The sequence below is a fragment of the Carassius gibelio genome, chromosome B17 (assembly GCF_023724105.1).
Source record: "Carassius gibelio isolate Cgi1373 ecotype wild population from Czech Republic chromosome B17, carGib1.2-hapl.c, whole genome shotgun sequence".
NCBI classification, from domain to species: Eukaryota; Metazoa; Chordata; class Actinopteri; order Cypriniformes; family Cyprinidae; genus Carassius; species Carassius gibelio.
In genome coordinates this window covers 2077160-2101050 of record NC_068412.1, presented here as the reverse complement: position 1 = coordinate 2101050, position 23891 = coordinate 2077160, and the positions used below count along the sequence as shown (strand labels likewise).

The 23891-nt window shown below is 37.8% G+C and overlaps 3 protein-coding genes and 1 long non-coding RNA gene across 5 annotated transcripts in view; 2 read left to right on the top strand and 2 right to left on the bottom strand.

Annotated features, from left to right (window-relative positions):
- Positions 1-14428, top strand: part of LOC127975848 (uncharacterized) — a 31715-nt gene extending 17287 nt beyond the window's left edge. The window contains exon 2 of the mRNA XM_052579862.1: positions 13580-14428. Within this exon, the coding sequence (XP_052435822.1) occupies positions 13580-13922 (343 nt within the window). The 3' untranslated portion in view covers positions 13923-14428. The remainder of the gene's footprint in view (positions 1-13579) is intronic.
- The window catches only part of LOC127975855 (uncharacterized), a 1007983-nt gene that overhangs the window by 21999 nt on the left and 962093 nt on the right, over positions 1-23891 (top strand). The window lies entirely within an intron of this gene.
- Positions 1-23891, bottom strand: part of gnmt (glycine N-methyltransferase) — a 127591-nt gene that overhangs the window by 69579 nt on the left and 34121 nt on the right. For both annotated transcript variants that reach the window (XM_052579865.1, XM_052579864.1), the window contains exons 2-5: positions 6145-6272; positions 5941-6054; positions 5716-5858; positions 574-698 (exon numbers count right to left, since the gene is read on the bottom strand). In XM_052579865.1, the coding sequence (XP_052435825.1) occupies positions 574-698; positions 5716-5858; positions 5941-6054; positions 6145-6272 (510 nt within the window). The remainder of the gene's footprint in view (positions 1-573; positions 699-5715; positions 5859-5940; positions 6055-6144; positions 6273-23891) is intronic.
- LOC127975869 (uncharacterized) lies at positions 10019-13581 on the bottom strand. Its single transcript, XR_008157637.1, has 2 exons — positions 10324-13581; positions 10019-10241 (listed from the first exon to the last, which is right to left on the bottom strand). It is a non-coding gene; the product is annotated as an uncharacterized LOC127975869 (long non-coding RNA).

Here is a 23891-nt window from a genome sequence, read left to right as displayed (position 1 = left end):
ACTTTGCAATTTCTGTATTGCATAAGTTTTGTTATTGTCATTGGATAATTTGTGACTTTTCAGTCTGAGTTAAACCTCTAATTTTGTGTATATATATATATATATATATATATATATATATATATATATATATATATATATTTATATATATATATATATATATATTTTATATATATATATATATATATATATATATATATATATATATATATATATATATATATATATGCATGTGTGTGTGTGTGTTAATACAGACAGACAGACAGACAGACAGACAGACAGACAGACAGACAGATAGATAGATAGATAGATAGATAGATAGATAGATAGATAGATAGATAGATAGATAGATATGTCTGCACTTGTAGATTTATCTGTATATCAATACTTCATCTGGTATAGTACTGTGAGATATATTTATAGTATTATGATAACTCTAAAATACAGTACCATGAAAAACCGTTTGTCTACAGCTGATTTTCTGTTTTTGTAATTACATCCCTGTTCCATAGTACTCTATAATTACATACAGATCACAACCAATGACCCCCCTAGAAGCTTAGGTCACAGTACCTTGAATCAGGTGGAGTCTGAACATCCACTGGTTGAGGCAGTTCTAGAGTGTAGTCCAGTGTGATCATGTGAGGCTTGCTATTGACCCACAGCACTGAGGTGGAGATGTCCTGTTTTAGGTCACTCTGAAAAACAAGCCCTGATTTTTTCAAATTTCATCTGAATTATTGGACTTTTACATAAGCACAAATCAAGTAAATTAAACAGCCTTTTAGTTAACAGCCTTAAAAACAAACACCTAGTGTTTTTTTGTTTGTTTGTTTGTTTTTTTTTCAACATTGTTTCTCAGAAACCATATTTGACTGCACCTTTAATTACTTTTAGGTAGGTAATGCTGAAAAGTTACCGTTTTTTCCGAACTATAAGTCACACTTTTTACATAGTTTGGCTGGTCCTGCGACTTATATTCAGGTTATTATCACTTATTTATAAAAATTAATTAGACATGAACCCAGAGAAATGAACCAAGATAAAACATTACCGTCCACAGTTGCGAGAGGGCGCTCCATGCTGCTCAGTGCTCCTGTAGCCTACACTGAAAACATAGAGCGTCATCTTGCGGCTGTAGACGGTAATGTTTTCTCTTGGTTCTTGGTTCTAAATAAATGCGACTTACAGTACAGTCCAGTGCGACTTTTCTTAAAATACTATAGAGTTAATTGTGGTCCTTAGTACACAGTTGGATTCAAGACAAAACAAAACTGAAGTGATTTTAGAATGAGCTAGTGTGCTCCAAAACATTAACAAAATAAAGTGTGATGAAGGCACAATCAAACATTGCAAATGCTCAGACGTTCTCTGCATTATAAACAGCAATGATAAAAAGTTAATAAAGTTAAAAGTACATAAAAGTAATTAGTATTACTTAAAAGTATAACTTTTATAGATATATTTTTCCCCTAGTAAAAATAGTTCTAAGGCCCTGTTTGTTTACACCTTGTATCAAGATTCATTTTGGCCAATTGGATCACAAGTAGACAAGGGAGAATGTTCACACCTGGGGCCCGTTTCACAAAGGAGGTTAAGAGAAAACTTGGAGTATATTAACCCTGAAATGAGGGCAACTGTTGGTTTTCTGTTTCAGAATGGGAGGTTTATCAAACCCAAGAAAGCGGGGTAAGTCAAGCCCGTTTCTGAAAGAGAGCTAACTTATACTCGGAGTCAGTTACCATGGTAACTTACTCTATGAACCTAACCTGGTCAGGAGCAGGTTTTCTTCGATAAACCCAGAGTTTCTTTCGGTCTTCTCCCCCTTTTTAAACACTTCATTAATGCACGCTGGAAAAATGCTCTTCTTACTAAGTGTTTTTTTTTTTTTATTATTATTTTTATTCTTCAAGTACAAAATATAAAAAAATTATAAAATAAAGATTGCTTTGGGGGGATCTAAATTATGTGCATTTTACTTAAGTAAAATTATATGCCAGCGTGGTAATACAAATAATCTTAATGCAAATGGAAAACAAGATTATTCTGAGTGTCCATTACTAAGTGCAATTCTACTGTAGCTCCGCCCTCCCTCGACACATAAGGTTAAATACGACACATGTGAATAACGGCTTCAGTGGTGTAGACAGTAATGTTTTGGGCACGGAAAACTAGCTTGTAACGCGATTGACTGGGTTAGAGTCCGGCTTTTGCCAACCTCGTTCTTTTCACTTTTCCTGTCACATTAGAATTTATTTTCAATAAAAATGAACATAATGTTAAAACAATGGAGGTAAAGTGCCTAACAAGTTTTTAATAATGATACAACTATTTATAATTGTAATAAATATAATCATGTACAATCTGTTATTATTGCATCCTGTTAATGTATAACAATAATGAGGTGCTAATGTATCTGCCAGTATAAATTATAACTAGCATCTAATTATTATTTACACTTATCCTGTTGCAAAGAACTGCTACTTTACATGGTAAATAGAATAGATCACAATTTTCACTGTAATTGTTTTTTGTAAATAGCATCTAGAGCTACTTGCACTAAGCCTACTGTAAATAGGATCTATCGGTATGTTAATTCCACTAATTGCCATATTTTCTTACTCTATTGGCAGATCATTTGCAAAATAAGAAAAATGCACTTAAAATAGTATTATTAATATATAATAATACTATAATATTATATATATATATATTGCCCATAGTTCATGGTGAATTGTAATATCGGCACTCCATTGATAATGGCTTTTTATAGTTGTGGTGCACACGCTTAACTCAGAGTCAATCAATTTAGAGTTGATTAAACCAACTCATTTCAGCTGTTCTGTAACCAAAAACTCAGAGTTTCCCAACTCAGGGTTAGTCAACTCAGAGTTCAAGTTTGAACCTTGGTTGAACCTTCATGTGTAAACCTTGGTTGAACCTCCTTAGTGAAACAGGCCCCTGTTGTTTTAATCTCCTGTCTCTTTTACCCATTTCCAACAACTTTCCTGATTTAATTGAAGGGAGGGTCTATGGGCGGGTGTATGTATTAGCTTTTTCTGATCGTTCAATCTACTGTTACAAAATACGATTTTATTTGATTTACGTAATATATTTACATTTGAACATGAAAAGAGCCAGCAGAATACATTTCTGCTCTGACAGCTGCAAAACTACACCAAACGCTGTGGTTTTTTGTTAGAATGGGGGCTGGTAAGAAAACATGGTGCTTTCTATTTTCTATTTCTATTTTTTTTTTTTCATTTTTCACCTACAAACCAAATTTTACGCTTTCAATAGGCAAAGTTTAAATCCCATTGGCCCGGCATGCTTCCCATAATTTTTAAGAATTAGGTAAGTAGCTGTTGTAATTATTTCGACCACATGAGTCTAGACAACTAAAGCAATCACGTCTAATGAGTTTTCGACATATTTCTGGAAATGATCGATAGAAAACATTTCAGACTCCCTTTACACTTGTCTATAGCATTGTCCACTTGTGATGAGATAAACAAAAATGCTGTAAGATTTAGACAGGGCGTAAAGGGGTAATCTATTACATTTTTGGTCTAATGCTATCAAGATCAAGAGCATGCCCATCACTCCACAAGTCTTGCTCGATAAGAATGTTCCAAAAGAAGTGTGGTTTTGGTTGTGAGGGAATTGAACATTGTTCAGCTTCCCAAAGAACCCATTGTTACATGAAAGAGTATAGTTTGATGTTGTTTATTCTTCCAGGGGCAGCAACAGAGTTCTGCAAGTGTGTTTGTTTGTTCCCATAATTTCGGGTGATAATTATTTTTATAAATAAGCCCCATTTTGATGCTGGATTTGAACATATTTTGATATCGAAAGATGGAGTGGTCCCACGGGACACCTCCAGGAGTTGAACTGTTTTCGGGGAGAAACGTAAAGCTGTATCTTTCTTTTATACATATAATAAAACTAAACACTCTTTTGAGATAGGAAGGATTCAATACTACTCTATAGGCAGAGGTGTAGTGGTAAAAAAAGAGGTGGGTAAACTATAAATTCTGGGTGACTCACGGTAAGGTGGGCCACTGCCTACCGGTGTATGTGTATCCTGATGACATCGCTATAGGCTATCATTTGATATTACTACCAAGGGTATCACTGGTTATTCCCTCTTATAGGTCACACAATCACTATTCAATTCATACATTAATCTAAGCTCTTGTTAAAGAGACTCAAGAAAAGAATAATAAGGTTGAAATCTATAAAGTTTACTAAATGACAAAACAGAGAGAATTTTTTTTTTTAAAGAGGAATAGAGAGGGAGGCTTATATCCAGGGGTTCCAATGCACTTGTACGTAATGATTAGGGATTTGAGATTATTTTCATAGTCAATTAATCTGTTGAATATTTTCTCAATTAATCAGTTAGTTGTTTGGTCTATAATATGTCAGAAAAATGTGGATCAGTGTTTCCCCAAAAGCCCAGGAATGGTCCTCAAATGTCTCATTTTGTCCACAACTCAACGATATTCAGTTGACTGTCACAGAGGAGAGAAGACACTAGAACATATTCACATTTAACAAGCTGGAATCAAATATTTTTTTTACTTTTGTCTTTCCTATATTTTATCAATGACACAGACTGCAATGACACAGACAGCTTCATTGCAAAATGACATCCTTTTGGTCACGTGGTTCACGTGAGATGATTGACAGCTTTACAAACTAATGATATTGCACTGATGTCATAGCTGACACGAATCAATAAGAGGAGAGTAATCGCTAGCTCTGTTAGCTGTTTTAGCTCTTTAGATTGCATTAATCAGTGTAGAATAAATAGAAATGTTATTCTGCATGACGAAATATTTTACAAACATGTTGTGGATATTGCATGTATACGAACACAAATAAACCGAAGATGAGATGAATGGCTGCTGTATGAGTGATGATTTCTATTCAAGATTACGAACGTTATTATTATTATTTCTATTATTATTATTAATTGCCGGATATCCATTTTTGAATTTTTATGCAGTCTGTTGCGTGTCGTTCATTTTAAACGAATCTTTAATATGACTCAGGACTACCGAGTTGTCTCAGAGAGTGATTCGTTCATTTTGTGTTGACTGCACATGCGCATTACACAACATATGGGTTCTGAATCGACAGGTGAGGTCCGAGTCTTTTATTCTTCATGTCAGTCCCATAGAGACGGGAGGAGAAAAGATTAGTTCATTTTGCTGAACGAGACTCAAAGATCCGAGTCAGTAAAATGATTAGAACTCCCCACTACTGGCAATACCGCAAGCAATTGGTCAACACTGACAAGATGCAGCGCAATATGAAAGACTTCATCTTTAACAATAAACAACCTATGAACTAATAATGAACAATATTAATCTAAAACGACATAAGCTTAATTTAAAATGTCATTGGAACTGTATGCTATTTTGAGGTGGATTAACACACTTTGGAGGTGGGTAAACGCTATTTCCGAATTTTGGGAGGTGTATAAACGGCGTTTACATGCGTTTAGCCTCCACTACATCCCTGTCTATAGGTACTAAGATTAACATGAGATTGGGTAAAACTGTTTGTATCATTTCCCCGTGGGACTGAGACATAAAACACTATTGGTATTGGGGTTTTTTTAAAGGGAGGACCCTCACCATATGTCTTGCCATAACGTCCGGTTTTATTGAAAACCAGGTCAGCACACCACAGTTAGTCTTTAACTACCTTATAGTAAATATTCTTTCCTTGGGGTGCTTGGCCAGTCTCAAGGATGTAATCATAGTTACGGTGGTCAATGATTAGGATCCCTCCAGGTTTCACCATGCTGGCTATGTTTTGTAAGGCAAGCTTCTGATCACTCTGGTCCCCTGTGAGATACAAGAAAGTGGTTAAATAGACAAATCTGTTAAAAAAAAAAATATTACAACTTTTTTGCTTTGGTATTTTTACCTTTGAAGTCTGGTAAATGAGCAAATGAATTGCCTAGACAGATTACTGCATCAAACCCATCTCCAGGTTTTTTAACATCTTCTGGTAACGTTAGCCAGTTGGCCTCCTCAATTACTGAAATAAAAAGTCCAGGCCATGAAGAAACATTTAACTGATTCTCGCATGACAGTAAAGTCACCCACTGAAACAGGGATCTCCACTTACCCCAGTTATCAAAGGCAGGCTCTTTTCTCCTCTCCCATCTCTCTTTAAGAGCATATTTAAGCATTTTGTCACTGGCATCCACACTAACCACCTTAAATCCCTCTTCTACCAACATGATGGAATCGACCCTTAAAAAACAAACAAACAAACAAACAAAACAACAACAACAACAAAAAACAATAAAAATATTAGAGTTAGGTTACTCAAACTCATACTCGAGTCCATTCTCAAGTAATATTTTTAAAGGGCTCTGACTTGTAAAAGTTTATTTATTAAAAGTTATTTGCATGTTTTTAAGTCTTGTCCAGTATTTGAAAGCCGACAAGTTTCTGTGCTCACACACCAAATGTGTGGCCACAGAACGTGCCTATAAGTCAATGTATGAATGAGAGTTCTCTTTCGCTTAAGCTATCTTAAGTTCTGTTATTGCTACACGCTTACATGAAAAGTTAAGTCAAAATGCCTTTCTTGGAGACTATTCATGTAAATGCAGTCGGTTTTGTTTTAAGTGAACTTGAACAGTTGAGAGAAATATGAATGTGTTAAAATATTTGATCTATGCACCAGATCTTAAAGCAACAGTGTCTCACACTGGATGTGCAAGCAGTGGAATGGCAGCACAGAAGACGTGCGTATCCAGAGCAGGAGCAGTGCGCCCATTATGCCAAATAAGTTACTGTATACTGAAAAAGTGTAACAAATAGAACATTCCATTGCAACAGCAGCACTCAGCAGCACCCTTACGCTTCTGCAAATGTGGAGTGAATAAATATCAGTTGCTTAATTTAAAAACCCATACATTAAAGCTGAAATACAACCTGAATAATGACAACAATAATGTCAAGTCAAGTCAAGTCACCTTTATTTATATAGCACTTTATTCAAAATACATTGCGTCAAAGCAACTGAACAACATTCATTAGGAAAACAGTGTGTCAAAAATGCAAAATGACAGTTCATCATTTAATTGAGTGATGTCATCTCTGTTCATTTTAAATAGTGTCTGTGCATTTTTTTGCAATCAAGTCAACGATATCACTGTAGATGAAGTGACCCCAACTAAGCAAGCCAGAGGCGACAGTGGCAATTTAATTTTTAGTGATCATCGAATTTAACAAATTATTTTATGGACAATGTGTTTAAATCTTCCCTCAAAACCTCTGCTCTCTAGAAACTAGTAGTGGGCATAGATAATTTTTTTAAATCTAGATTAATCTCACTGTGAGATTTTACATAAACCAAATAATTAAATGTTAAATAGCTCTGGATAGTCTTCAATGTAAAAATAAAATATACAATCAAACCTAGATTTATTCAGACACCTTCAACATTTCTCACATTATTACAGTTTTGCTATATATGTATATATCAAAAATTCTCTGGTGTCTAAATAAATTTTGGTTTGCCTGTTAAAATTACAAAGTAATTCAGTCAAGAGCAGTGAGTGATTTTCATTTTCATTTTCTTGGATTAACATTACAGTAGCCAGTAGCTAAATTAGGCGCGGTCACTTTAAGAGATGATGAACGCATCCAATATAATACACATCCCATTTCTTTCCTCAACTGTTTGCTTTCACTTAAGAAATAACTGACAGCTTTTTGGAGCATAATTTCCAAGGTGGATATTTTGACATATTTTGTATGTATTTGTCGGCACAAGAGCAAAAATAAGCAAATTCGATATGTTTTGAGACGCATTTCTCTTTGTGAGCCCTGAACACAAGAACACCGCGAGTACTGAATTGGGCTCTTGCACATCTTTTTGTTTGTTCAAAATGCGATTTGTATTGGTTCGTTTAGGTGCAGGAGGGCCTTCGAGGTGAACTTCGCAGAAGAAGTTCGGTTCAGTTTCGCTGTCCGTGATATGTGGCTCTCTCTCTCATGCGAAACGAACACAGCGCTCGAGTAACCAGCTAATCAGTTCATCTTTTCCGCATCTTGTTTTTGGATGCTTTAATGTTTAAATCGATAAGCGGGATGGCTTAAAAACACTTGAAAAAGATAAGCTTTCGTGAGGATGCACAGCAGTGGCCCGTCAACTGTCCTGAGCATCCAATTTTGAGAATAGATTAACGGCGATATTTTTTTTATCGCCCGATAAGTCTCACGTTAACACAGCACGTTAACGCCGATAACAGCCCACCACTACTAGAAACCTTGTCAGTTTCTGTTGAAATGAAAAAAAAAATATTTCAAGAGTCTTGCGTGCACACTTACCACTTACGTGGATTTCAGACAGTGCGCAGAGTGTTCACGTGCACATTGACCACCATGTGGTTTTGAGAAAGTACACAGGCTTAGCGTGTGCAAGGACCTTGCTCCATGGGTAAGAAGCGTGAGCAACCATATATGGTGGAGCTGCAGCTCCTCTAAAGGAGATGAAAAGGTACAAGCTTATTGAATAGATGTAAAATGCACAGTACAACTGCTATTATCACAGACAGTTGACACAAACAACATTATAGCATGCATTTTTTCAGATTCATTTTGAAAGGAATGTAATGGAATGTCTAAAAAAAATCTGTTTGTGCTCTAATGTAATTATCAGGAGTTGCTTAGACGATGGACGTCCATCCTCCATGACATATGTGGTGTCCATCGATGGGAGGAAAACGGAATTGAATACAAGTGCTTCCACGCTGACCTCTCATCAGATGAACAACGGAAGAAGAAATGGTTGCCTCAGGACTCACCTGCCTACAAAGCTCTCTATGAAGTTGTGTTGAACACGCGTCTACTGAAAGATCTGGAGCAAATGGCGCTGTTCAAGCACACAGGTATGTCTAAACAAGTGAGGGGCCATGCCCTGAAATTTTACCAGTGCCTACATTTTACACTAGTCAAAACTTGACTATTTCCACTATTGTACAGATCAAGCACACAAGTTTCAGTAACTTGTATACATTTTCTAATCTCTACTGTCAATTTTGATTTATGTTTTAACAGGACAACTCAAGGTTTTCCACAACGCCCTGTTGAAGTACTGCCCAAAGCGCCTGCATTTTGAGTACCAATCCATGCAGGCACGCACAATGTTGGCCATTATGGACCACAATGAAAATCATGACTCACCCCGTAAACCGGAAGAAACAAGTGGTAAGTACCAAAAATATACCAATTATAAATTCTCCTATGACCAATTGAAGATTGTTATTTTTCATATCTAAAATGGAGAAGGTAAATTATGTTCACACTCTGATAAACTAGAACCTGAACCACGTTTTACATTTCAGCAATAGAAATGTCTATTGATTTTTAAAATAGCCTAATATCTGGCCTTGACTTATATCTGACCAAATTAATGTTTTAGAATGTAACAATACTTGTTCTGGTAATGGATATCCGACTTACCAAATTATTATAACTCATCCCTGACCGCTTTAATTTTAGGCCTCCCAAGACACAACATTGTGTACCAAAAACAGTCAAAACAGTGGATTGCAAGACCTATTTACACAAAGACAACCCAAAATTTCAGAGATGACCTTATGGAGGATGTTGTTAAAAGAAGACTAGACCCATCCATCAAATATAAAGACTCATCATCTCGCATTCAAGTCCCGTGCCTGGCAACAAATTTTGGCCTCCATCCAAAACCCAGCAAGGAGGATTGTAATCGAAGGCCACACATCAAGATTCAAAACTTAGTTTTATACCTTCAGTGCCTTCTCCAAATCATATTTGTGTAATTTTTTTGTCATACATTTATTCATAATAATAAATAACAGTATTTCTCAGTTTTCTCTCTGTTTTCTCTTGTTATGGCGAATCAGCATGCACATTGACTTGGATGTAATACTTCTATAGTAAAAGCTTTTTTATCACATGTTGGTAATACATTACCAGAGTTTATTAAATCAAGTAAACAGAGATGACAGGATTTGCAAAGACTTTATTATTTATGAAATCAGTTACAGCATATTTATTGCCTCCTGTGCGTCTTGAAAGCCAATATATATACCAGACTCTTATGGATATTTTTTACGAATAGCAACGACCACACATGATGGCAATGGTGTTCGATTTCCTCTGCCCAATGTCTCTCCCTTCAAGGCGCACTCCAGCACAACACGATAAGCCACCAACCTAAATTGCCTGTGAAAACATCAACTCTATGTGAATACAGGTATAATATGGGTCGATCTATACATGCGTCATGATTAAAATAATCACTTACTCTGTGGACAGCTGTCCATTTGGTCCATTCGGCGTGGGGCGTTTTTTCCAGTTCCCTTTGTCACACCGAAAAAAAAAATCGAGTACTGCAGAATGGATCAGCGCCGTGAAATCCTCTGTAGATGTGACACAACTTCGGGCACGCTCATCTTGATCTGACGTGTTGAGCCTGGTCATCAATGGCAAAAACATGTCCCACTCTCTACAGCACAGACACTCTATTTCCGTCGGCATAGATTGGCATATTCCCCCACATTCACACCACCAGTTCATGTTGGCTCTCATCCTCACGTCCTCAGGCTGTTGAGCGATCGCAACCTCCTCCTCCTGTCATTCTATTTCCAAAGCACGCAGCTCGTCTTCTGTAAACTCTGGTTCAAATAGGTATGGTTCTGGTTCTTGACTGTCTGAGAAGTCACCCTCTTCGCCTCTCTCAAAATCAGCCATGTTCATCGCCATTCGTGTACTGTAAGGAAAATAGCCAGGCAGCTACTATTCACGCCGGTATGTTGACGGAAGTCGTGGGATTTCATGTGTTGCGTGATATCTCTGCGCCGAAGTAGCAGTGCTTCGCCTAAGCAGCAGTGCTTCGCCTGTGCTTCCCCAGAATATAGTCCCAAGTCAATATCTGCCTAGGAAATCGCCTAGTGTTAATCTGGATTGCTTTTTGTACTCGTTGTGAATATGCAGGCCACAAGAAGTAATTAGGTGGGTTTTTTACAATTTTTTGATCACTTTTACTCAGGCCATGCTAGCTGGCAACAAAGGATTCCATTCATTGTGCTAAGCTAAGCTAACGCCGACCCAGTCAAACTAAAACAATGCATGCACTGACACAAAAATGCATTTGCCCACCTATCTAAATCTAGGAAATAATGTGAATAAGCCCGATTTCAAAAAACGGTGGAGTCTTCCTTTAAGGTTAACAATTTAATTGAGGTTCAACAAGTAAAAAACAAATGCAATATGGATAAACAAATGATAAAGCTTGGCTTATTGAATATCAGATCCATTTCTACGAAAACACTTTTTGTAAATAATATGACAACTGATCATAATATAGATGTGCTCTGTTTGACAGAAACTTGGCTAAAACCTGATGATTACATTATTTTAAGGGGGGGGGGGGGGGTAAATGCTATTCATGCATACTGAGTTTTTTACACTGTTAAAGAGTTGGATTCCCATGCAAAACATGGACAAAGTTTCAAAAATTAAGTTGTACGTTTGAAGGAGTATTTCTGTTCCAAAAATACTCCTTCTGGTTTGTCGCAAGTTGCGGAAAGTTTTTTTTCGAGTATGGCTCTGTGTGACGTTAGATGGAGCGGAATTTCCTTATATGGGTCCTAAGGGCACTTCTGCCGGAAGAGCAGGGCAAGACAACCCTGCACAGATTACCAAAAAAAAAAACAGCATTAAGGGACCAGTGGATGGAGTTTATTTTTACAGAGCATCAGCGGAGTTGTGCAAGTGTTTGTGTTTGTTCCCTGCATTTCGAAGATGCTTGTTTTACAAACAAGGCCCAGTTTGACGCCGGATTTGCACATCGTTTATTTCTTAAGGATAATGCAGTCCCAACGAAAAAGGGTCACGATCGTGTGTTGGAACCACAAGCGGTGAATAAAACTGCTTCAAATATCTCTGTGTTGTTAACTTAGCTATAGGCGTGTAAGCAGATCAAGTAAACAACATGCGATTTTGTCATCAAACTGCACGAGTAAAACTGCTTCAAATATCTCTGTGTTGTTTACTTAGCTATCGGCGCATAAGCACATCAAGTAAACAACATACGATGTTGTCATCAAATTGCACTTTCCACATGTGCAGTTTAAAAAAAAAAAAAAAAAAAAAAAAAAGACGACAAAGTGAAACTTAGCCAATTTCCAAAACCGCTAAGCAAATATATACAGTTTCAGTACATACCACATAGAGACGTCATTGCTGATGCTGCTCTTGTTAAATTTCAGCCTCTGGATCTGATTCTGGATCATAAATATATGCTGAATCGGACTGTTAGCCATGGTTTGTTTTGGATGTGTTTTTCCTCACGGTAATGTCACAGCTTCCAAACGCTCTCAACGCAAAAGCCTACTGGCGCTCGTGATTCTTTAGCTCCGCCCACACGTCACGCCTCCAGCCGGTCGTATTTTTCCGGGAAAAATCGGTACAGACTACCTTTCTCTTATGAATATAATAAAACTAAAGACTTTTTGGAGTTATGAAAGATGCAGTACTACTCTACAGGTACTCAAGATTAACAGGATATTGAGTGAAAACGAGCATTTCACCCCCCCTTTAAATGAATCCACCCCCCAAGATTACTGTTATAAGCACGAGCCACGTCTAAAAGGCAAAGGGGGAGGAGTTGCTTCAATTTATAACAACGTTTTCAGGACTTCTCAGAGGGCAGGCTTCAAGTATAACTCGTTTGAAGTAATGGTGCTACATTTAACATTATCCAGAGAAAAAAAATGTGTTAATGATAAATCCCCTGTTATGTTTGTACTGGCTACTGTATACAGGCCACCAGGGCACCAAACAGACTTTATTAAAGAGTTTGGTGATTTTACATCCGAGTTAGTTCTGGCTGCAGATAAAGTTTTAATAGTTGGTGATTTTAATATCCATGTCGATAATGAAAAAGATGCATTGGGATCAGCATTTATAGACATTCTGAACTCTATTGGGGTTAGACAACACGTTTCAGGACCTACTCATTGTCGAAATCATACTCTAGATTTAATACTGTCACATGGAATTGATGTTGATAGTGTTGAAATTATTCAGCCAAGTGATGATATCTCAGATCATTATTTAGTTCTGTGCAAACTTCATATAGCCAAAATTGTAAATTCTACTTCTTGTTACAAGTATGGAAGAACCATCACTTCTACCACAAAAGACTGCTTTTTAAGTTATCTTCCTGATGTATCCAAATTCATTAGCATATCCAAAACCTCAGAACAACTTGATGATGTAACAGAAACTATGGACTCTCTCTTTTCTAGCACTTTAAATACAGTTGCTCTTTTACGCTTAAGGAAGGTTAAGGAAAACAGTTTGACACCATGGTATAATGAGCATACTCGCACCCTAAAGAGAGCAGCTCGAAAAATGGAGCGCAGCTGGAGGAAAACAAAACTAGAGGTATTTTGTATTGCTTGGCGGGAAAGTAACATATCCTACAGAAAAGCATTAAAAACTGCTAGATCTGATTACTTTTCTTCTCTTTTAGAAGAAAACAAACGTAACCCCAGGTATTTATTCAATACAGTGGCTAAATTAACGAAAAATAAAGCCTCAACAAGTGTTGACATTTCCCAACACCACAGCAGTAATGACTTTATGAACTACTTTACTTCTAAAATCGATACTATTAGAGATAAAATTGCAACCATTCAGCTGTCAGCTACAGTATCACATCAGACAGTGCACTATAGACCCCCTGAGGAACAGTTCCACTCATTCTCTACTATAGGAGAGGAAGAATTGTATAAACTTGTTAAATCATCTAAACCAACAACATGTATGTTAGACCCTATACCATTCCTCATTTTCATTAGGATATGTCCCCAAAACCTTCAAACTGGCTGTTATTAAACCTCTCATAAAAAAAACACAACTTGACCCCAAAGAACTAGTTAATTATAGACCAATTTCGAATCTCCCTTTTCTGTCCATGATACTAAAAAAGGTGGTATCCTCACAATTATATTCCTTATTAGAGAAAAATGGTATATGTGAGGATTTCCAGTCAGGATTTAGACCGTATCATAGTACTGAGACTGCTCTCCTTAGAGTTACAAATGATCTGCTCTTATCATCTGATCGTGGGTGTATCTCTCTATTCGTTTTATTGGGTCTTAGTGCTGCGTTTGACACAATTGATTACAGCATTCTTTTGCATAGACTTGAACACTTTGTTGGCATCAGTGGAAGTGCATTAGCATGGTTTAAATCGTACTTATATGACCGCCATCAGTTCGTAGCAGTGAATGAAGATGTATCATATCAATCACAAGTGCAGTATGGGGTACCTCAAGGCTCAGTACTAGGGCCGCTACTCTTCACGCTTTATATGTTACCCTTGGGAGATATCATCAGGAAACATGGTGTTAGCTTTCACTGTTATGCTGATGATACTCAGCTCTATATTTTCTTTGCGGCCCGGTGAAACACATCAATTTGAAAAACTAATGGAATGCATAGTCGATATAAAAAATTGGATGACGAGTAATTTCTTACTGCTAAATTCAGAAAAAAACAGAGGTGTTAATTATAGGACCTAAAAACTCTGCTTGTAATAACCTAGAACACTGTCTAAGACTTGATGCTTGCTCTGTCAATTCTTCGTCATCAGTTAGGAAGCTAGGTGTGCTATTTGATCGCAATCTTTCCTTAGAAAGCCACGTTTCTAGCATTTGTAAAACTGCATTTTTCCATCTCAAATATATATCTAAATTATGGCCTATACTCTCAATGTCAAATGCAGAAATGTTAATCCATGCATTTATGACTTCAAGGTTAGATTATTGTAATGCTTTATTGGGTGGTTGTTCAGCACACTTAGTAAACAAACTACAGCTAGTCCAAAATGCAGCAGCAAGAGTTCTTACTAGAACCAGGAAGTATGACCATATTAGCCCGGTCCTGTCAACACTGCACTGGCTCCCTGTCAAACATCGTATAGATTTTAAAATATTGCTTATTGTTTATAAAGCCCTGAATGGTTTAGCACCTCAGTATTTAAATGAGCTCCTTTTACATTATAATCCTCTACGTCCGCTACGTTCTCAAAACTCAGGCAATTTGATAATACCTCGAATATCAAAATCAACTGCGGGCGGCAGATCCTTTTCCTATTTTGCGACTAAACTCTGGAATAACCTACCTAACATTGTTCGGGAGGCAGACACACTCTTGAAGTTTAAATCTAGATTAAAGACCCATCTCTTTAACCTGGCATTCACATAAAATGCTAATATGCTTTTAATATCCAAATCCGTTAAAGGATTTTTAGGCTGCATTAATTAGGTAAACCGGAACCAGAAACAGTTCACATACACCCTATGTACTTGCTACATCATTAGAAGAATGGCATCTATGCTAATATTTGTCTGTTTCTCTCTTGTTCCGAGGTCACCGTGGCCACCAGATCCAGTCTGTATCCAGATCAGAGGGTCACTGCAGTCACCCGGATCCAGTACGTATCCAGACATGATGGTGGATCAGCACCTAGAAAGGACCTCTACTGCCCTGAAAGACAGCGGAGACCAGGACAACTAGATCCCCAGATACAGATCCCCTGTAAAGACCTTGTCTCAGAGGACCACCAGGACAAGACCACAGGAAAAAGATGATTCTTCTGCACAATCTGACTTTGCTGCAGCCTGAAATTGAACTACTGGTTTCGTCTGGTCAGAGGAGAACTGGCCCCCCAACTGAGCATGGTTTCTCCCAAGGTTTTTTTCTCCATTCTGTCACCGATGGAGTTTCGGTTCCTTGCCGCTGTCGCCTATGGCTTGCTTAGTTGGGGTCACATCATCTAATGCGATACTATTGACTTGATTGCAAATAAATGCACAGACACTATTTAAACTGAACAGAGATGACACCACTGAATTCAATGATGAACTGCCTTTAACTGTCATTTTGCGTTATTGAGACACTGTTTCCCAAATGAATGTTGTTCAGTGCTTTGACGCAATGTATTTTGTTTAAAGCGCTATATAAATAAAGGTGATTGATTGATTGAATAATGCTCTGCTTCACTGCATTAATAGCATGTTTAAACACTGAGCTAAGTGTTGCTAGCATGTTTTAGCATGCTTGCATAATTTTGCCTGCCCATTTAACATTTGTTGATGCTTTTTATTATTTTCCAAGGAGTCCATAACAGTGTTAAACATGCCACTTCCTGTTGCCAGCAGGTGTCGCTATGACTATAATAAAATACGGGCATGTTGATGTGTTCTGGACAGGACTCTTGTTAAACGTGAAGTCTGGGGCAGATTGCACACTGTATGCCAGAATTACAATAACCTCCTGTTTCACTGCATTAATAGGATGCTTTAGCACTGAGCTAAGTGTTGCTAGCATGTTTTAGTATGTTTCTAGCATGTTGCCATGTTAAAGGGATAGTTCACCCAAAAATCATAATTATGTTATTAATAACTCACCCTCATGTTGTTCCAAACCAGTAAGACCCTCATTTATCTTCGAACACAGTTTAAGATATTTTAGATTTAGTCCGAGAGCTCTCAGTCCCTCCATTGAATCTGTGTGTAAGGTATATTGTCCATGTCCAGAAAGGTAAGAAAAACATCATCAAAGTAGTCCATGTGACATGAGGGTCAGTTAGAATATTTTGAAGCATCGAAAATAGATTTTGGTCCAGAAATAGCAAAAACTATGACTTTATTCAGCATTGTCTTCTCTTCAGTGTCTGTTGTGAGAGAGTTCAAAATAAAGCAGTTTGTCATATCTGGTTCGAGAACGAATCATTCGATGTAACCAGATCTTTTTGAACCAGTTCACCAAATCCACAAATGACTTAAGCTGTTAACTTTTTTAATGTGGTTGACACTCCCTCTGAGTTAAAACAAACCAATATCCCGGAGTAATTCATTTACTCAAACAGTACACTGACTGAACAGCTGTGAAGAGAGGACTGGAGATGAACGGCGAGCCAAGCCAGATAATGACTCGTTCACGAGTCAAGAACTGTTTCTGTCAGACGTGTCCGATTCGAGAACCGAGGAGCTGATGATACTGCACATGTGTGATTCAGCGTGAAGCAGTCCGACACACAGAGCGTCTGAACCAAACTGATTCTTTTGGTGATTGATTCTGAACTGATTCTGTGCTAATGTTATGAATCCAGGTAAACCGAAGGCTTGAATCAAGGGCAATCATCGCCAATGATGCCATTACGTTGAGTGCAAAAGAACTGGTGAATCCGTTTTCTTCAACCAATTTATTGAATCGAACTGTCCGAAAGAACTACTGGTGATACGAAAACCGATGAAACCGGTTCTTGACTCGTGAACGAGTCATTATCTGGCTCGGCTCGGTGTTCATCTCTCTCTTCACATCAGTTTAGTGAGTGTACTGTTTGAGTACATGAATTACTCCGAGATATTGATATGTTTTAACCTGTTAGCCAGCACCCCCCATTATGTGACTCACAGATGAAAATGCTCTAACTAACTTATAATTGTAACAGTTTCCTATGAAAAATTCTTCATAAAAAATGAGACTCCTGCTAATATTTTTCTGAGACTATGTCTACACCCCCCAAATATAAGAAAATATATTTCTCAATAGTATTGAAGGCTTCTACAAACTATTTAATCAGTAAACATACCACTGCAGTTTTTTTCAATTATAAAACACTAGACAGAAACATTGACATCATATAAGTGATTTATTTTATCACTAGAAAAATACAATAAGAATAATTTGAGTAAGAAAAATAAGAATAATCAGAAAAATAAAAAGATATCTAACTTTGTTTGCCAATTACAGAAAATCCTGAGATTGTTAGAAATGCAGTATTTACAATGAATTACGATGCAAATAAGTGCTGAAGTGCTGATGGCCACTTATACAGATGGTAATAACACAAATGTGCCATAAAGTAAATAATCCACTCTCTCTATTCACATAGACGTGTTCAATTTGATAGCCGTGATCATACAGTAATTTTGGGCTGATTTGCACTCAAACAGATGGTAATCACGCAGATACATTCACATTCAACATAAAATACACTCTCACATATATAAAAACTGTCGAAAAATAAAAGAAACAAAGGAAAAGGCAATCGCTCTAAGTTCCGCCTCCATCAGCTGACAGGGGCGTCAGAGCGTGTCACGAGGGAGTGTCAAATTCAAGTATACTATCTTTCGCCTATCTTTCATTCATTCTATTTTCCGGTGGATCGCCACCATTCTGTTGTGAAACATTGTTTTTACTACCAAGATGCAGTTTCCGACCGTGAGTTATTCCATAACGGACACAAACAGTTCTGTCGCTGAAGAATTGAAATGTAAACAAAGCAAGGATGATCCATATTACAATGTTATTGCTTCGTTGGACTAAACATGCTTCATGAGATGTCGTTCAGTGGACCCTTACCTTTCTAACTAAACCGGGATTTACAGCTGTGGATGTGTTTATGACTCGTTATTATGACGGATCTGCTATGTACAGCATTTCTAATGTTCATGTACTGCTTACACAAATGTAGCAAATACAGTCTTTATAAGCTTCCATTGAAAAACAGCGATCTGTCGTCGATGCTTGAGGCTTAGATCTTTATAAATATCTTAAACTGTGTTCTGAGACTTCCGGTATGGCGGCGAGCTGAGTGAACGCACGTTAACCTGCTCTCCTACCCTGTTGGCTAATTCCTTCATAAATATTGGACTTGAACGAGTACAATACCTCTATTTCGATAGATAAGCTTAGGGGGATGCCGTTGTCACAGAAGAAAGTCGGTCAGGGGCGAAATAAAACTCTGCAAGCTAAATTGTCGGACTTTACGACGGCTAACTCTAGCAAGAAAGCCTCAGCTAACTTCGAAGCCATGGATTCCGACGAGGCTAGTGCTAGCTCGACTCCTGAGGATAAATCGTCGGACAGAAGCAATGACACGGCGGAGGGAGAGTCCGGACATATGGCAGCTACCATTCTGACTGCTATTAACGACATGAAAACGGAGTTTTCCACCAAGTTTGATGGCATATTGTCTGCTATTGAAAATGTCAGGAAAGACATCACTGACTGTGCAGAACGAGTCACGGAGGCAGAAACAAGGATTTCGACAACTGAAGATAATGTCGCCGCGCTCCAAACAAAAGTAAGAGTCCTAGAAAACAAAAACAAGGACATGGAGGAAAAACTACTGGACCTGGAGACGAGATCAAGGCGCTCCAATTTGAGGCTGGTCAATTTGCCTGAGGGAGCGGAGGGTGACGATGCGTGTGCCTTTTTGGAGAATTGGCTACCGGACGCGCTGGAACTGCCGCTGGGGCGTACAAAACTAACGGTGGAGAGGGCTCATAGAATCGGACCAGGAGCACACAATAACCCCTCACCCCGAACGCTGATAATGAAGTTTCTGAACTTCAGGGATAAAGAACTGGTGACGAGAGCAGCCAAGACAAAAAGAGAAGTACGTTACAAGAACCATACAGTGAGATTTTACCAAGATCTGGCGGCAGGTGTTCACAAGAAGCAAAAGCAGTTTGACGAGGCGAGACGGCAACTTCGTCTAATGGGGCTCCGATACGGCATCATCCCTCCTGCCCGACTACTAGTGACTTATAAAGAACGGTCGCACATCTTTAACAACCGTGTCGAGGCAGAGGACTTCATCAAACGGATCAGGTCAGAAGAGGGACCGGACTGAATTATTAGAAAATGACTTGGAGCGTCGCGGTTTACAAAGCGGTTTACAAACAGTTTACAAGATTGAGCCGATTATAGTATGTTCAAGGTTTTTTCTCAGAGTTTATAGTAACTGTTAAAGCTTTGTCACTCTCCTTTCTCCGAGTCTAAGCTCTATACGTATTTCCCCTTTTTTTTTTTTTTTTTTTTTTTTTTTTTTTTTTTTTTTTTTTTAATAATTTTTACTCTTTATAAACAATAGTTAAGAGGCAAAACGTGTCTTTGGCAATTGCCACTGCGTTAACTTTAAAGTAATTGGGGTTATAATGTCGTACTTCATTTGTGTTCGGATTCTCTTAGAATAATATAGGGCCTTCAGTTTATGCTAAAATGAGGTTTATGAAAGAAAATTTATAATGTTCAATTATGGTAGCTTGGGAGGGTAAGGTTAGTGTTATTAGTTAATCATCGTTTGTTAGCTCAGTGATACTGTCTTAACCTTAGGTTAACAGTTAACAGCTATCTGGAAGTTTTAAGATTACAAGGGGAAGAATTCAGGCTAAGTGTCCTGAATATGGGTGTTGGGGGGGTTATAGTGGTCATCAGTAGTTTTATTGATTTTAGTTCCCTTTTTTTTTTTTTTTTTTTTTTTTTTTTTTATACAGGCTCCTAAAATGTTTGGAGATTATAACTATACAAAGTATGCAAAATGTCTAGTGAGATAAAAATTAAAATTACATCATGGAACTGCAGGGGGTTACGAAACCTTAAGAAAACCAAACAAGTCATGAACAGGATAAAATCAATGCAGTCTAATATTGTGTTTCTTCAAGAAACACACCTGATGTACAATGAGGATCTGAAAATTAGGAGGAGGTGGAGAGGCAAGGTCTTTTCTGCATCGTTTAACTCTCAGGCTAGAGGTGTCATTATGTTGGTGCATGAGTCAATACCACTCCAGGTGAATAAGGTTATCAAAGACAAATTTGGACGATATCTTATCATACAAGGAAATTTGCTAAAAGAGCAAATTATCTTGGCGAATATTTATGCACCAAATACAGATGACCCCAATTTTTTTCAAAACCTATTTCTTATTTTGTCCACTCTTCCTGGTAAATGTGTGGTGGCGGGCGATTTTAACTGTGCATTAGATCCGGTGAAGGATAGGAGCTCTGGAGCTGTAGAGTCTCACATTCGTAGTAGGGTAATGATATATCATTTCATGAAAGAATTGAACCTAATAGATATCTGGAGGGAAAAAAACCCTGCCGATCTAAAGTTTTCGTGTTATTCCAGTATACATAAGTCCTACTCAAGAATTGACTTCTTTTTGATATCTGCAGAGCTAAGGCACAAAGTCAAGGATTGTACTTATGATGCTATCCTAATTTCAGATCACGCTCCCAACTCATTGGTATATCAGGACTCAAAGCTAGTGAAAGACGCTAAGATTTGGCGTTGCAAACAAAAGTGGCTGACTGACCCCGGTTTTGTCTCTTTTCTGGATGAACAAATCAGGTTCTATTTTGAAACTAATACAACAGAAACCTCAGCAGGAATGAGATGGGAGGCCTTCAAGGCTTATATTAGAGGCCAAATAATCAGCATCACAAGCTCTAAAGCTAGATTGACTTTTGAGAAGGCAAAAAATTTAGAGGCAAAAATAACAGAAATGGAAAATGAGTATTATCGAACAAGGTCAACAGAATCTCATCAAAATCTATTGCTGCTTAGAGCACAATACAACGAATTATCTGCATCAAAAGCGGTAGCCAGTCTGTTGCGACTTAAACAGTCCTTCTATGAGCAGGGTGAAAAACCTGGGAAAGTTCTTGCATGGCGTCTTAAGCAGCTACAGAGTGAAAAAGTTATAACCTCACTGCAGAGCGATCAAGGAGAAACCATTGTAGATCCAACAGAAATTAATGAAACCTTCAAGAAATTTTATGAGGGTCTCTATAGTTCCGAAATGATTAATGCCAATTCAGAATTAAAAGTGTTTTTAGATAGTATAAATATACCCAAGATACCAGAAATTCTTAGGACGAATTTGGAGAAAGATATAACAGTAGAGGAACTATCTGCAGCAATTGATAGTATTAAAGCAGGGAAAACTCCCGGACCTGATGGTCTCCCAATTGAAATCTACAAAAAATTTAAAAATAAATTGTTGATTCCAATTTTAGAAATGTTTACAGAGTCCTTCCGAAACGGTATCTTGCCGTGGTCTTTAAGAGGAGCATTAATTACTCTGCTTCCGAAGGTAGATAAACCAACTAATAAATGTGAAAATTGGAGACCTATTAGCCTGCTAAATGCAGATTTGAAAATACTGTGTAAGGTTTTAGCAAAAAGAATTGAAGACATAATAACTACGATAATTGGGAAGGATCAGAATGGGTTTATTCGTGGCAGACAAGGCTTCCACAATGTCAGAAGGATCTTGAATATTCTTTATCATCAAAAGGGGGCCCCAGACACTGCTTTACTGTCACTCGATGCTGAAAAAGCATTTGACAGAGTGGAATGGTCTTATTTGTTTGAGATTCTGGCACGCTTTGGTTTGGGGGAGACGTTTTGTAATTGGATAAGATTACTCTATAAGGAGCCATATGCACAAATTTTGACTAACAGTAATACCTCAAAAAGTATAAAAATAAAGCGAGGGTGTAGACAAGGGGACCCTTTGTCTCCATTGTTGTTTATTATGGCAATTGAACCTTTGGCAATTGCAGTGAGGTCACATGATAGCATTTCTGGAATATCCATAGGACAGACGGAGCATCGTTTAGCTTTATATGCAGATGACATAATTGTCTTTCTCAAAAATACCAACAAATCCATCCCGGCCCTGCTAGACTTGATTAGGAAGTTTGGCGAGATCTCAGGATATAAAATTAATAAGTCTAAAACATCCATTATGTTACTAAACCAAGTAGACAGGGAAAATCCAACTAATGTTGTTGCACAATTTAAGGTCGTCAATCGCTTCTCTTATCTAGGTATTCAAATTGTTTCACTGCTTAACAATATCATAGAAATTAACTATAGACCAGTTATGCAAGGGATCTCAATTTCTTTAGATAGATGGGCGGCTCTACCAATGTCGTTAATGGGGAAAATAAATACTCTCAAAATGAATGTACTTCCTAAACTGTTGTATTTGTTTCAAAATTTGCCTTTGCCACCGCCAAGCAATTTATTTTCTCAGCTGAAGACACTTTTCATTAAGTTTCTATGGAACAATAGACGCCCCAGGCAGCGCCTATCATTGTTGTACTTGCCGTATGATAGAGGAGGGCTTAAATGCCCAAACCCACTTTGGTACTACTGGGCGGCGCAACTGAGAACAATGATGTTCTACTTCTCTGAGGAGAATGTGCCACTGTGGAGAGAAATGGAAGGTGGTGCATTGAAGTTGCCTTTGCCCATTTACCTGTACTCAGCTAAGTCTAAGAAACTCAAAAATAACACAAAGAATCCTATGGCCAAAAATATGATTGGCGTGTGGCAACAGGTTAAGAAATATCTCCAAGTATCTGACTCGCTCTCAGTATTCAGTCCGATATGGGGAAATGATCACTTCCCCCCAGGAAGAGGTGAGGGGGGGTTTAAAATTTGGGCGGAACAGGGGTTACAAAAAATAGGAGATCTTTATAGTCCTGATGATACACATCTGATGTCTTTTGATGAAATTGTTGTCAAGTACGACATAACTCGCAGTCAGTTCTTTAGATACTTGCAACTGAGAGATTTTATTAGAACTCAACAAAATCAATCCCTGTCTATTCCTAGTCTATCAAAGCTCGAAGAAATGATGGTGAGAGATTGCCAGGAAAGGGGCATAATTTCCAAAATATATAATGAACTGGTTGGTGAATCTTCAGAAACATCAGTACGTAAACTTGAGTCCTGGAGAGAGGACTTACAGGAGAATATCTCCATTGAGGAGTGGGAGAGGGCGTGCTCCAAGGCACAAATACAAACAGTGAACTCACGTTTGAAACTTCTGCAGTACAACTGGTTAATGCGTTCGTATATGACCCCAGTTAAACTTAATAAATTCAATAATGACATACCAGATGTTTGCATAAAATGTGACAAGGAAAAGGGCACACTCTTCCATTGTTTGTGGCAGTGTTCTCAAATAAAGGATTTCTGGGGAGAAGTGAA